The sequence below is a fragment of the Atractosteus spatula genome, chromosome 10 (assembly GCF_055471065.1).
Source record: "Atractosteus spatula isolate fAtrSpa1 chromosome 10, fAtrSpa1.hap1, whole genome shotgun sequence".
NCBI lineage: Eukaryota > Metazoa > Chordata > Actinopteri > Semionotiformes > Lepisosteidae > Atractosteus > Atractosteus spatula.
The window spans coordinates 515359-528026 of NC_142715.1; the positions used below are offsets into that span (position 1 = coordinate 515359).

At 41.8% G+C, this 12668-nt stretch overlaps 1 protein-coding gene across 1 annotated transcript; it reads left to right on the top strand.

Moving 5' to 3' along the window:
• The first annotated feature begins 973 nt into the window (after positions 1–973).
• On the top strand, positions 974–6464 carry LOC148824407 (uncharacterized). Its single transcript, XM_088926446.1, has 2 exons — positions 974–1361; positions 4711–6464. The coding sequence occupies exons 1-2, from the start codon at positions 974–976 to the stop codon at positions 6285–6287; spliced, it is 1965 nt and encodes a 654-aa protein (XP_088782572.1). The 3' UTR covers positions 6288–6464.
• Positions 6465–12668: the final 6204 nt, after the last annotated feature.

Genomic DNA, 12668 nt, shown 5'->3' on the forward strand with positions numbered 1-12668 from the left:
ATAAGAAAGCCTTAGAGCCACAGAGAAAAACAAATTGCGTTTAAAGTTATTTTAAAGACACGAGATAACATTGCACCATAAACTCAAATGTTTGTCCTCTTTGTGGCGCTTGCCTTTTGTTGCTTTAGCGAATTTCATGCAGTTTATTTCCGACACATGACGTAAAGAGCTTGTGTATTTACGACAAAAAGCAGGGCAACAATTTTCTTCGGTCTTATTGAAACTGTTAAAAAGTAAATGAGATCCTGTGTCCAAAATCCTGAGGTTTCTTTCTTCCTGTCTTGTCATTCAGAATGTATCATTAAGGACAATCACATAGGGCTTGATTTTGTTAAATGCAAGTATTTATTTCCTTTCTTGGAACAACTTGTTTTTCGAGAAATTCAAACAATTTGTGAAATATGAAATAGAAATCTTGCTTATCGGTGCAGGAGAAATACTGCCAGTTGGCAAGAAAACGACAGCATTTTTTTTTCTTTAACCAAAAACCTGCATAGGGAGATGTAGAACAAAAATCCACTTGAGACATTTTCGTTGGGGAGGAGGGTTGTGGAAGGGCAAAAAAATAAATCTGTTCCGTTACGAACGGCGAAGGTCGCAGGTGATTCACTCCTCTTGACTAGGTGGCGCTAGGAAGTGCAGTGAAGTTTATATCCGGCTGAAGAAACTCCTCTTTCTCAGCTCCGCTTTTCGATTGTCTTGAAGTCTCCGCCGCGCTAACGAATGACGTCATTATACTGCGCGACCCTGCATGTATTTCACCCACGTGTGGGTGAGTGAATCATTTTCTTTAAAGAAAGTTGTTGTTTTTTTAAATAACTTCAGGTTCTGAATACGCAACGTCTCGTCGGCTGTGTTTATGCTTGAACAGAGCACAGCCCTGACAACAGAGTCTGTGAAGAATAAAAATAAAGAAGCTGTTCTGTTTAAACTTCGGAAGTCAGCCTTTGTTTCTGACCGACTCTGAAGAAGGATGGCGGAGTGCTTGTTAAATCTGCAAACCGAGCTTGACTCTTTCATGCAGGTTTTGCTCAAATCGATCGTGTATGAAGTGTCAGAAGTTTTTGGAAACAGAATTTCTGACTCTGAGAACGAGTTTCAAGACAAACTCCGCAGCGTCTCCCAGATCCTGGTGAGACGGGCCGTGATTAAAATCACACAGTGTGTGGAGGACAGTGTCGGGAGTGAAATGGCGCAGCTGAAGAAGGAAAACGAGAGCCTGAAGTGGAGATTGCAGTTGTGGGAGAAGGAGACGGGAGCAGGAGGAGATCAGGGACAGACAGATCGTGTTGGACACACGCTTCCCTATGAAGTCACTGCAGAAATAAAAGAAGAAATGGTCACGGAACTGCAGCTCTCAGGTCAGTGTGGTGACTTGTATGAAGTCAGTATGTGTGTTTAAAACCAGTGTCTATAACTTCCTCACTGGTGAGATTTTTTAAATAACAAACTTTATTTTGAAGAAAACATCTCGCAAGAGTAAACATTCTCGTTATCTAACAAACTATCAAACTGTCATCAAAAAACTTTCCTCACTGGTGCGAATATAGTGGAGAGATGCAGAGTGAAGTGGGAAAGACTTGTGTGATGTAGCAACGAGATTCTTTACTGGAAACTGAACTGTTTTGTCCGGTTACGGTGCTGAAAACACCTCGTTCACATTCAACAATTGTTCCACTGAATCAATTTGTAATCCAACGTCATTAGGAAACAACATTTATAAATATTGTATTTACGTTGTATTGGTCTAGATTTTATATGTATACTAATGATTGTGTATATAAAAATTATTTCAATTGGTTTAAGTATTACCGTCCTCCACGGTCTGTGTCTGTATTAACTCGTCTAGAATATTAATCCAGTGTGTCTGTATTAACCTCTCTCTCTAAGTGAATTGTTTATGTACTGTACTGTGCAGTAAGTGTGTGTGAATCAACCTCTCTCTCTCTCAGTGCAGTGTTAATATACCGGAGTGTCCAGTCAGTGTCTGTATTAGCCCCTCTCTCAGTACAGTGTTAATGTACTGTAGTGTTCAGTCAGCATGTCTCTATTAACACCTCTCTCTCAGTGCAGTTATAATGTACTGTTATGCCCAATCACTGTCTGTATTTACCCCTCTGTCTTAGTGTAGTGTTAATGTACTGTAGTGTGCAAGCAGTTTGTCTGTTAACCCACCTCTCTCTCTCAATGCATTGTTTATGTGCTGTAGTGTACAGTCAGTGTCTGTATTAACCCCTCTCTTTCAGTATAGTGTTAATGCACGGTAGTGTCCAGTCAGTCTGTGTTCACCCCTCTCTCTTAGCGCAGTGTTAATGTGCTGTAGTGTCCAGTCAATGTTTCTGTATTCACCCCTCTCTCTCAGTGCAGTTTTTATGTCCTGTAGTGTCCAGTCAGTGTCTGTATGAACCCCTCTCTCAGCAGTGTTAATGTACTGTAGTGTTCAGTCAGTGTGTATGTATTAATCCCTCTCTTTCTCAATGCAGTGTTAATATACTGGACTGTCCAGTCAGTGTGTCTGTATTAACACCTGTCTCTCTCAGTGCAGTGTTAATGCATTGTAGTGTCCAGAAAGTGTCTGTATTAACGTCTCACTCATTGTAGTGTTAATGTACTGTAGTGTCCAGTCAGTCTGTCTGTATTCACCCCTCTCTCTCAGTGCAGTGTTAATGTGCTGCAGTGTCCAATCAGTGTGTCTGTGTTAACCCCACTCTCAGTGCAGTGTTAATGTACTGTAGTGTCCAGTCAGTCTGTTTGTATTCACCCCTCTCTCTCAGTGCAGTGTTAATATACTGGAGTGTCCAGTCAGTGTGTCTGTATTAACCCCTGTCTCTCTCAGTGCAGTGTTAATATACTGGACTGTCCAGTCAGTGTGTCTGTATTAACACCTGTCTCTCTCAGTGCAGTGTTAATGCATTGTAGTGTCCAGAAAGTGTCTGTATTAACCTCTCTCTCAGTACAATGTTAATGTACTGTAGTGTCCAGTCAGTCTGTCTGCATTTACCCCCCCCCCCTCTCTGAGCACTGTTAATGTATGGTCTGTATAAATGCCTCTGTCTTAGTGTAGTGTTAATGTACTGGAGTGTCCAGTCAGCAGTCAGTATTAACCCCTTTCAGTGCAGTGCTAATATGCTGCAGTGTCCAGTCAGTATGTATCTATTAACACCTCTCTCTCAGTGCAGTGTTAATGTACTGTTATGTCCAGTCAGTGTCTGTATTTACCCCTCTGTCTCAGTGTAGTGTTAATGTACTGTAGTGTGCAGTCAATTTGTCTGTTAACCCACCTCTCTCTCTCAGTCCATTGTTAATGTGCTCTAGTGTCCAGTCAGTGTCTGTATTAACCCCTCTCTCTCAGTATAGTGTTAATGCTCTGTATTGTCCAGTCAATCTGTCTGTATTAACCCCTCTCTCTCTCAGTGCACTGTTAATGTAAATGTAATGTGATGTAATGTAACCCCTTTCTCTGATTGCAGTGTTGATGTTCTGTAGTGTCCAGTCAGTCTGTATTCATCCCTCTCTCTCAGTGCAGTGTTAATGTACTGTATTGTCCAGTCAATCTGTCTGTATTAACCCCTCTCTCTCTCAGTGCACTGTTAATGTAAATGTAATGTGATTGTGATATTATTATAGTAGACTTACTTTTTACATGGTAGTTAGGTTTCTCACAAAGCTAAATCAGAACACCCCCTTATACCCACTTATTCTGCTATGTTTAAACAACCCAGATTGATCGTCAGTGTACTAGTACGCGTGTGTGTAGTTTAAAGCTGTTTAGATCACATGGCCTCAGCTGTCACTGCTATGCTGATGATACTCAAATATACATCCATACCAAACCTGACGCTGATGTGTCTGTCTCTATTCTATTTAGTTGCATCTCCCATATAAAATCTTGGATGACTCAAAATGTCCTTCATCTTAACTGTGACAAGACTGAAGCCATGCTTATTGGCACCACCCATCAACTTTGTAAAACCAATGCTGTAACTCTATCTGTAGATAATCTTATACTTGAGCTTCAGTCTATATTGAAAAACTTAGGGATGATATTTGACGTTTGACCCCTATGTGCAGCAAAAATATTGCTCCACTACGCCCTGTGTTATCACTAACTGTGGCTGAAAAGTGTTGTCTAATCTTGAATCGACTACTGTAATGCTCTACTCTCTCCACATTGAACAAACTTCAGTATGTCCAAAATTCGGCAGCCAGAATCCTGACCAGGTCTAGAAGTGTTCACATTACTCCTATCCTGGAGTCCTTGCACTGGCTTCCTGTCAAGTTGCATGTCTCAGTACCTGTCTGGTTTATCACCCTACTCCCCACGTCACAACTTTCGCTCTTCTAATTGTGTTCTCCTATCTGTCCCCCAGTCTGTCTACAATCAATGGGTGACATGGCCTTCTCCTGTTATGCCCCCAAGCTCTGGAACTCTCTCCCCAAGGATATCACAGAGTCACCTTCTCTAAACCCCTTCAAATCCAGACTCAAAACCTTCTTCTTAGAAGACCCTTCATTGAACTGTTCTTTACCCCTCTGCTCCTACTGTATTTAGTACCACCATCTACTGTCTCCTCTAACTATGTGTTCTCATCGTGCTTATTTTGTGTTGGCATTCTGTAAAATGCTTTCAGAAGCCACCTTTAAAGGCGCTATATAAAATAAAGTTTTTTATTATTATTATAAAGATTTTGTCTTGTTCTGTGTTTACAGGCTCAGAGGCCCGTGCTCTCTCTGAGGCTGGGGAAAGGGCTCCTCTTGAACAGAAGCACAGTGTGGAGGAGTGGGGCTCCAGTCTGATGCAGGAGACAGAGCTCACTGCTCCAGAAGGGAAAAAGACTCTCAGTGAGCAGCACACAGAGAGCAGACAGATTGTTGAGGTTCTGGACTCTGTGCCCATGATGAAGATGAAGTCTGAGAGTGAGACACCTGGACTCTTAGTATGTGATGATTTTACAGAGAAGATTAATAATCTGGACACAAACAATACTACACAAGGTTGTAATGAACTGGGCTGTATCTCTGTACAAGAGCACAAAGAAGAACTGGGTGAGTTTAATCTTACAGAGCAGGACATGGGTCCCCAGTTGATTGACCCTGCAGAGCAGCAGACTGATGTCCCTGGTGAAGAGAACAGTACTGAGATACAGCACCGAGAGGAGAGTCAGTACAGGGAGGAGCAACAGCAGCTCCTACAGGGCTTGATAATTAGGCCTTGTTCTGTTCAAGTGGAGAGACTGTCATTGCAGAGTCTCAAACAACCATATGATCCCTTAGTATCTGATGACTTTACACACAGGTTTAATAATCTGGTTACTGAGAAACTTGTTGAAAGTTTTAATGAACTGGAGAGTATGTCTGTTCTTGGGCAAAGAGAGGAACAACTGAATGAACTGGACGGTTTTAGTTTCAGAGAGCTGGAGAAGGAGCCCCAGATGATTCACACTGCTGAGCAGCACACTGAAGGTCACGGTGGAGAAAACACAGCTCAGTTTCAGCACATAGAGCAAGGCCATTCCATGGAGCATTTGCAGAATAAGAGACCCCAGCACGATCAGAGGATGAGGAAGAATCACTCAAGGCCTTGCTCAGATGGAGTGGACAAACTGCCATTATGGCACAGGGAGGAGCAGCGTTTCTGTCAGTCTAGAATTTCACAACCCTACCAGCACCTTCACACAGGAGAGAGACCATTCAGCTGCAGTCAGTGTGGGAAGAGTTTTAGTCATTCAAGTAGCTTAATAGCCCACCAGCACATTCACACAGGAGAGAGACCATTCAGCTGCAGTCAGTGTGGGAAAAGTTTTATTCGGTCAGGTGACTTAAAAAGCCACCAGCGCATTCACACAGGAGAGAGACCATTCAGCTGCAGTCAGTGTGGGAAGAGTTTTAGTTGGTCAGGTGACTTAAAAAGGCACCAGCGCATTCACACAGGAGAGAGACCATTCAGCTGTTGTCAGTGTGGGAAGAGTTTTATTCGGTCAGGTGACTTAAAAACCCACCAGCGCATTCACACAGGAGAGAGACCATTCAGCTGCAGTCAGTGTGGGAAGAGTTTTAGTTACTTGCAGCTCTTAAAACGACATCAGCACATTCACACAGGAGAGAGACCATTCAGCTGCAGTCAGTGTGGAAAGAGTTTTAGTAAATCACATGATATAAAAAGGCACCAGCACATTCACAGAGGAGAGAAACCAGTCAGGTGCAGTCAGTGTGGGAGGAGATTTAGTCGGTCAGGTGACTTAAAATCCCACCAGCGCATTCACACAGGAGAGAGACCGTTCAGCTGAAGTCAGCGAGGGAATAGTTTTAGTCAGATAAGCCACTTGCAATCACACCAGCACATTCACATAGGAGAGTAACCATTCAGCTGCAGTCAGTGTGGGAAGAGTTTTATTCAATCACATGACTTTAAAAGCACCAGCGCATTCACACAGAAGAGAGACCATTCCGCTGCAGTTAGAATGTTTTTTTTTCCAGTCAGGTGACTTAAAAACACCAATCTAGTCACCAGGTCAGTTATCAGTCAACTAAAATGTCTTTTAGTGCAAGTAGGCATGTGACATCCGAAGAAGGCTCCACAGCCGAAACGTTTATTTTCTTCTCTTTTCAGCATGGAACAAACCTTTACTTGTTCCTAAAATATCTATTAGTCACAGTCACTTTGTACTCACCCACTTTTTAGTTCGTCTGGTCAATTAAATTATGACTATACTATTATTTACGGTTGACTAAAATAGAAATAGCTCTTGTCACAGAGTTTAATTTATGTGTATAATAAAATGTTTTTAGTTTTATTCAATTTTAAAATGAATTAGGTCTAAACTGAATAAATTTCATTGTCAATTGAATTTAATTCCTTATAGTCTTGGAATGTTAATTTTAGTCTTGTTTAATTTTACAATTAAGACTGTTCTCATTGGATAGGCTTGTAATTGTGTAATAGCTTTTAACTTACCATGTTATACACAGAATGTGTATAAAACAGATTAAGATCCTTAACTGTCACTCTTAAGGAAAAAAAAGTCACACATCTGATTAAATTCTACAAACAAAAGCTCAAAGTCTTTCTTGCACAATCTAAAGTGTATTTTCCCCAGAGAGGATATATATCAAATACAAGAAATATTTATACAATAAAGGGTAAATAATAAAGAACAAGATATTGTATGAATCTCTTTTAATAAGAAAATCTATTTTGGCACCATTAGTAATAATTCCATAATAGTAATTCCATGTTTTTATGTTCTTTTTTCAATGCAACTATTTTTTAAACAAGACAAGCAACATATACAGTGCCTTCAGAAAGTATTCATGCCCCATTGTTTATAATGTTAAAATGAAATTAAATATAGTTCTGAAGTCATCTATTAAATAAAAATGGAAAATTACTTAATTGATAAGTATTCACTCCCTTTGTTTTAACAACCTAATTTGGGTCAATTATCTTGAGAGGTCAAACTAAATTATGTTAACAAGGTACACCTGTGTTCCTTTCAAATTCACTGGTGTTCACTTGCTCGATAAATTGCACAATAAATATCACTAACTGTGAGGTCTCACAACTAAAACAGCAGATCAGATCAGTCCTGCTGTCATGAGGACCAAGGAGCTGCCTGTGGAGCTTTGAGATAAAGTTGTTAGGAGGAGAAAAGCTGGAGAAGGTTATAAAAAGATTGGCAAAGCTTTGAACCTTCCTAAGAGCCCCGTGAAGTCCATTGTAACTGAAGTGGGACGTATATATCTCACTTATCCAGCATCACAGTATCACCACTTAAGCACACTGTGAGAGGTGTTGATGGGGTCTGTTAATCAAGCCTCAAACAAAAGTTAAACTAAGATGCCATAAAGCTGACCTGCTTTAGCAGCCCCAGTGGCTTAATGCTACATAATAAAAGACAGGAACAACACCCACAAACAGGATAAACCAGACCAATGTCTTCTGCATATCAAAGGACAGAACCTAGAGCAAGACAGAGTAGGACAGAGTAGTACAAGAAGTAATTACATATCAAATAACAGGACAAGCACCCAGATTGTGAAACTGTCTTTTGATTGTATATATAAGAGCTGGGAAACCCTTGCAGTTTGTCTGTTCTGTGGAGCAGACCCGGTGTGCGTTTGTTGGACTTATTGAGCTCAATAAAACTGAATCTGTACAAGACTGTGTCCTGCTCCTCTGATGAAGAATTTCTCACAATAGTTGGCATAGTCGACAGGATTCTCCAGGTCTCCGGTAATTCCCAGACGGCACACAGGGTGAGTATATTAGGTTGCCGTAAGGGAAGGACCGGAAACGGAGAATATAAAGAATCATTTATAGGGAAAAGAGTAAGGACACGTCTCTGTGAGATTCAGGGCAAAATCCCTAAACCGAGACAAGACTCGATTCCTCTGAGCTTGATTTCGAAACCAAGACAAGACGTTTTTCCTCTGAGCTCGGGGCAGGTCTCTAAACCAGGGCACATTCCCCCTGGGGCGAGGCAAAGTCCCTAAACAGAACAAGGTGAGCTGAGAGACGATATTGTGCCAGCAAGATTCCCTCTGAGTCCGGGTGGGCACCCCTAAGGAAGCTAAGGTTAATGATATTATTAAGATTATATTATTAATAATATGAGTATAGACCAGTTGTGCTAGCAGTTTAATCACCAGTGACTGCTGAGCTGAGTGTTAAGCGAGGAGTTGGCCCTGTATGCTAACACCAGACTCATATTCACTGACTGCTTCACAAGGGTACTTGTAAGTGTGCTGGCAGCACTGATAGATCTGGAGATGGTATCTAGTCCAGATAAAACAGGGTCGGTTCTAGACCACTTAAGGAAGACTATTATAAGGACTAAAGAAAAGATGGTAAAGGGAACATGAAAACAAAAGTTTTGTATTAAGATTGAAATAAAGCAGAATAATAATAATTGCTTACACTTTCTGGACACTCCATTCAAAGTGCTTTACAGGTAATGGGGACTCCCCTCCACCACCACCAATGTGCAACATCCACCTGGATGATGCAACAGCAGCCCTAGTGCACCAGAACACTCACCCCACACTCACTCAGCTATCTGTGGGGAGAAGTGCAAGGACACCAATTCATAGATGGGGATTATTAGGAGGCCATGATTGGTAAGGGCCAATGGGAAATTTGGCCAGGACACCAGGGTTACACCCCTACTCTTTTTCAAGAAAGGCCCTGGGATTTTTAATGACCACAGAGAGTCAGGACCTCGGTTTTACATTTCATCTGAAGGACGGCGCCTGTTTACAGTATAGTGTCCCCGTCACTATCCTGGGGCATTAGGACCCACATGGACTGCAGGGTGAGCACCCCCTGCTGGTCCCACTAACACCTCTTCCAGCAGCAACCTTAGTTTTCCCCCAGGAGGTCTCCCATCCAGGTACTGGCCAGACTCACACCTGCTGAGCTTCAGTGGGTTGCCAGTTGTGAGTTGCAGGGTGACATGGCTGCTGCTAAATAAATGGCAGTAGAAGTGTTGTTAGGTTATGAGAATATGGAAACGGAATTCATACCAATGTTGTTTAGCAATGCTAAGTCAAGAAAAGAAGTCAAACAACTTAATAACCTTCTGCCTTCCACCTCATAACCCTGGTGAGGCGAGAAAGAACAGTACAGCACACAATACCACAGAACATGTGCTCAAAAGTACGATAAGTAAAAAAAAATGCATTCTAACCTGATTGAAAGTAACAGACATTGCTTGTGGATAATGGAATACGTGATACTGTGTTTATTAAAAGTTAAACAGCTGTTAAAATAGGTACACTTAAAAGTAAAATGCATACCGCGTTCATGTAATGGGTTGTAATGGACACTGTTATTTCGTATAGTTTTCACTGGGATGTTATTTTGTTCAATCTTTTTATCTGTTATCTACCTGTAGAGTCTACAGTTTTAACCGATAATTTTCTACTTATGTCTGTGAAACAGTGAGAGGGAGCTCCCGTTGCCTTTCCTCATTCACACTAAAAGCCACTGATGAGCAAACAATGAGTGGAGTGACTGATTATTAAATCATTTCCCTCTTCAGGTAAAAAGTGTATGAAACACGATTATTTGCAGAAACATTATCAATGATTTGTTATTATGACAAAAGTATTTTCCGGTCTTATTAGAGTGTATTTGTTAAGTTATATCGAGTTATTAGAACAAAGTTTGTAGCGCAAATCCTCGTGGTTAGCATAAAGGCCATGTATTTGGTATGTTAAATGTGAATGTTTTAGTGATTAGCAATTTAGTTCATGTTCAGTAATAGCCTTAGTTTATTTCACTGTTCCTGGTTTTCTATATTTATTAGTGTTTTTTATATTAATAACCAAAATGCAATCGCATTTATATTGCTAGTGAACGTTACATTTTTAAAGAAATACTAACGTGGTCTCGCGATATTGATATGGACCTGATCGTACTGTCACTGTTAACTGTTAACTCAGCGCAATTAGATGAACATCCAGTAGAACATAAATGCCAAATTAAACAGACAAAACAAGACATGTGGTCACAACTGAAAAACCTTGGGGAAGACATTGCACAGATCAAAGAGACTATTACAACACAGCAGTCTGGGTCAGCGCCTCAAAAATGCTGTATAGTTTAAAGTAAAGTGAAAAACATACAATTGCAGCAGCCCAGCAGCAGTCACAATATCCAAAACCTGGTTACCAGCCAATGCAGGAACAGTTGTGGAGTCCATACACAGAGAGATATGAGTAGCAAAGGGGACCGAGTATGCAACAAGAGCAGCAAACAGAGCTGCAAGGTCACATAATTGACAGAGGTTTGCATCAACAAATACAATCGTAGTCGTATTTATGCTCACCGCCTTGTTCAGTACAGCTCCAGCAGTGTCCGGCACCACTGTACTTCCCGGGGAAACCACAGCAATACACAGTAGAGCAGCCATACCTGGCAAAAACTCAAATACAGCAGCGCTCAGCCGGACAGCAACGATATACGGTGCCATCTCAGTAGTACGCACCACCACCACAGTATGCAGTTCAACCATCACACTATGCTGAACCACGGAATTATTTAGCCCTGCCAAGACAGCCCCACCCAGTACGAGCAAGACAGTGCTTCCATTGTCAACAGACAAGGGCAGTGGATCCTTGTTCAAACTGTTACAGCTGTGGCAGTAGTGAACACTTTTCATCAGGTTGTAGGGTCAGAGGAACTAAACCATACAGAGAGGCTCCTTTAAACGAGAGCAGGCTACCCCCGCGGGACAAGGAGTAACTAATGCTGTAGAAGTGTCAAACCAATATGCTAGCTGCAGTAGAGAGAAAACGACTACCAGATGTTCCAGATGTAAAGTTGTGTACTATTGCTCAAAGAATGCCAGACAGATCACTGGAAAGAGCACCGGAACAGTTGTAAAGCTCAGCTACGAACAGACTTGGGTCCTTCCAGTACAGTTGCAGTCGCTCAATGTCGAGTTAATCAGCATTCCTCTGTGACCTCACTGGTTGGCAGACAGTGCCTCGTGAAGTGCTATTTACAAGGACACGAGAGCGAAGCATTATGGGACACAGGTTCCCAAGTATGTATTATAGATGAGCAGTGGAAAAATAAATACCTGTCTGAGATTTCTTTGAGAGATGTTTCTGACATAATGGAGTCCCCTGACACACTTGACACCAGCTGGTGGCTGCTAATGGGATGAATATGCCATATCTGGGATGGGTTGAGATTTCATTCAAGTTGGCGTCACTTGGTAATAACGCAAGAGAACTAGTCATTATTCTTCTTGTTCTACAAGGTAGCCTTTTTGTCCCATCCAGTTATCGGGTTCAACGTTATTGAGCACATTATAAAGCAGACTGACAAGGGAAGATCTTACGATAGAAGTAAGGGACACCTATACAATGTAGTAAGGTTGGCATTTCCAAGCCTCAAGAAAAATCAAACTCAAGCTTTCATTCATCTGGTTATTTCTGAGAATCCCTGTGAGTACTGGGTGAGGATGACAAAAGCGAGCCTGAACGTTCCGAAGCGTACCATTATGCAGATCCAGTGCCATGCACAGATTCCATCACTGAGGGAAGACTAAGAGAGGTACCCGTCCCTACACCACTATAGATGTGCAGAACAGAACAGACCATGACATCATTCTGGCAAGGAAAACCACTCTTGGGACAGTACAGCCAGTTAAGTCTGTGTTCCTGGTCACTGCACAAGAAGGCACTAGGCCAGCCTGCGTAGCACAGCTTCAAACCAGGGAAGGTAGAGAAGAAAACAACACTGATGACGCATGGGACCCTACTGTTGATGTGAGCCACCTAGACATACACCAGCAACAAATAGTCAAACAGATGCTACAAGAAGAGTGCCATGCATTTTCGAAAACAGATGATGACATTGGGTGTATCACAAACCTGCAGCTGAGCATAACTTCAAAGGACAGTGAACCTGTTGCTCGCACTTACATCTCAGTCCCAAAACCATTGTATCAAGAAATGAAAGATTACTTGCATGACTTAATAGCTCAGGGTTGGATGGAGAAGTCCACTTTTCCTTACACCTCGCCAATAGTGTGTGTCAGAAAAAAAGATGGTATCTTGCGGCTATGCGTTGACTATAGGAACCTAAATAGAAAGACACTGCCTGACCGTCAACCGAGCCCAAGAGTGCAGGACATTATGGACAGCCTGGGAGGTAA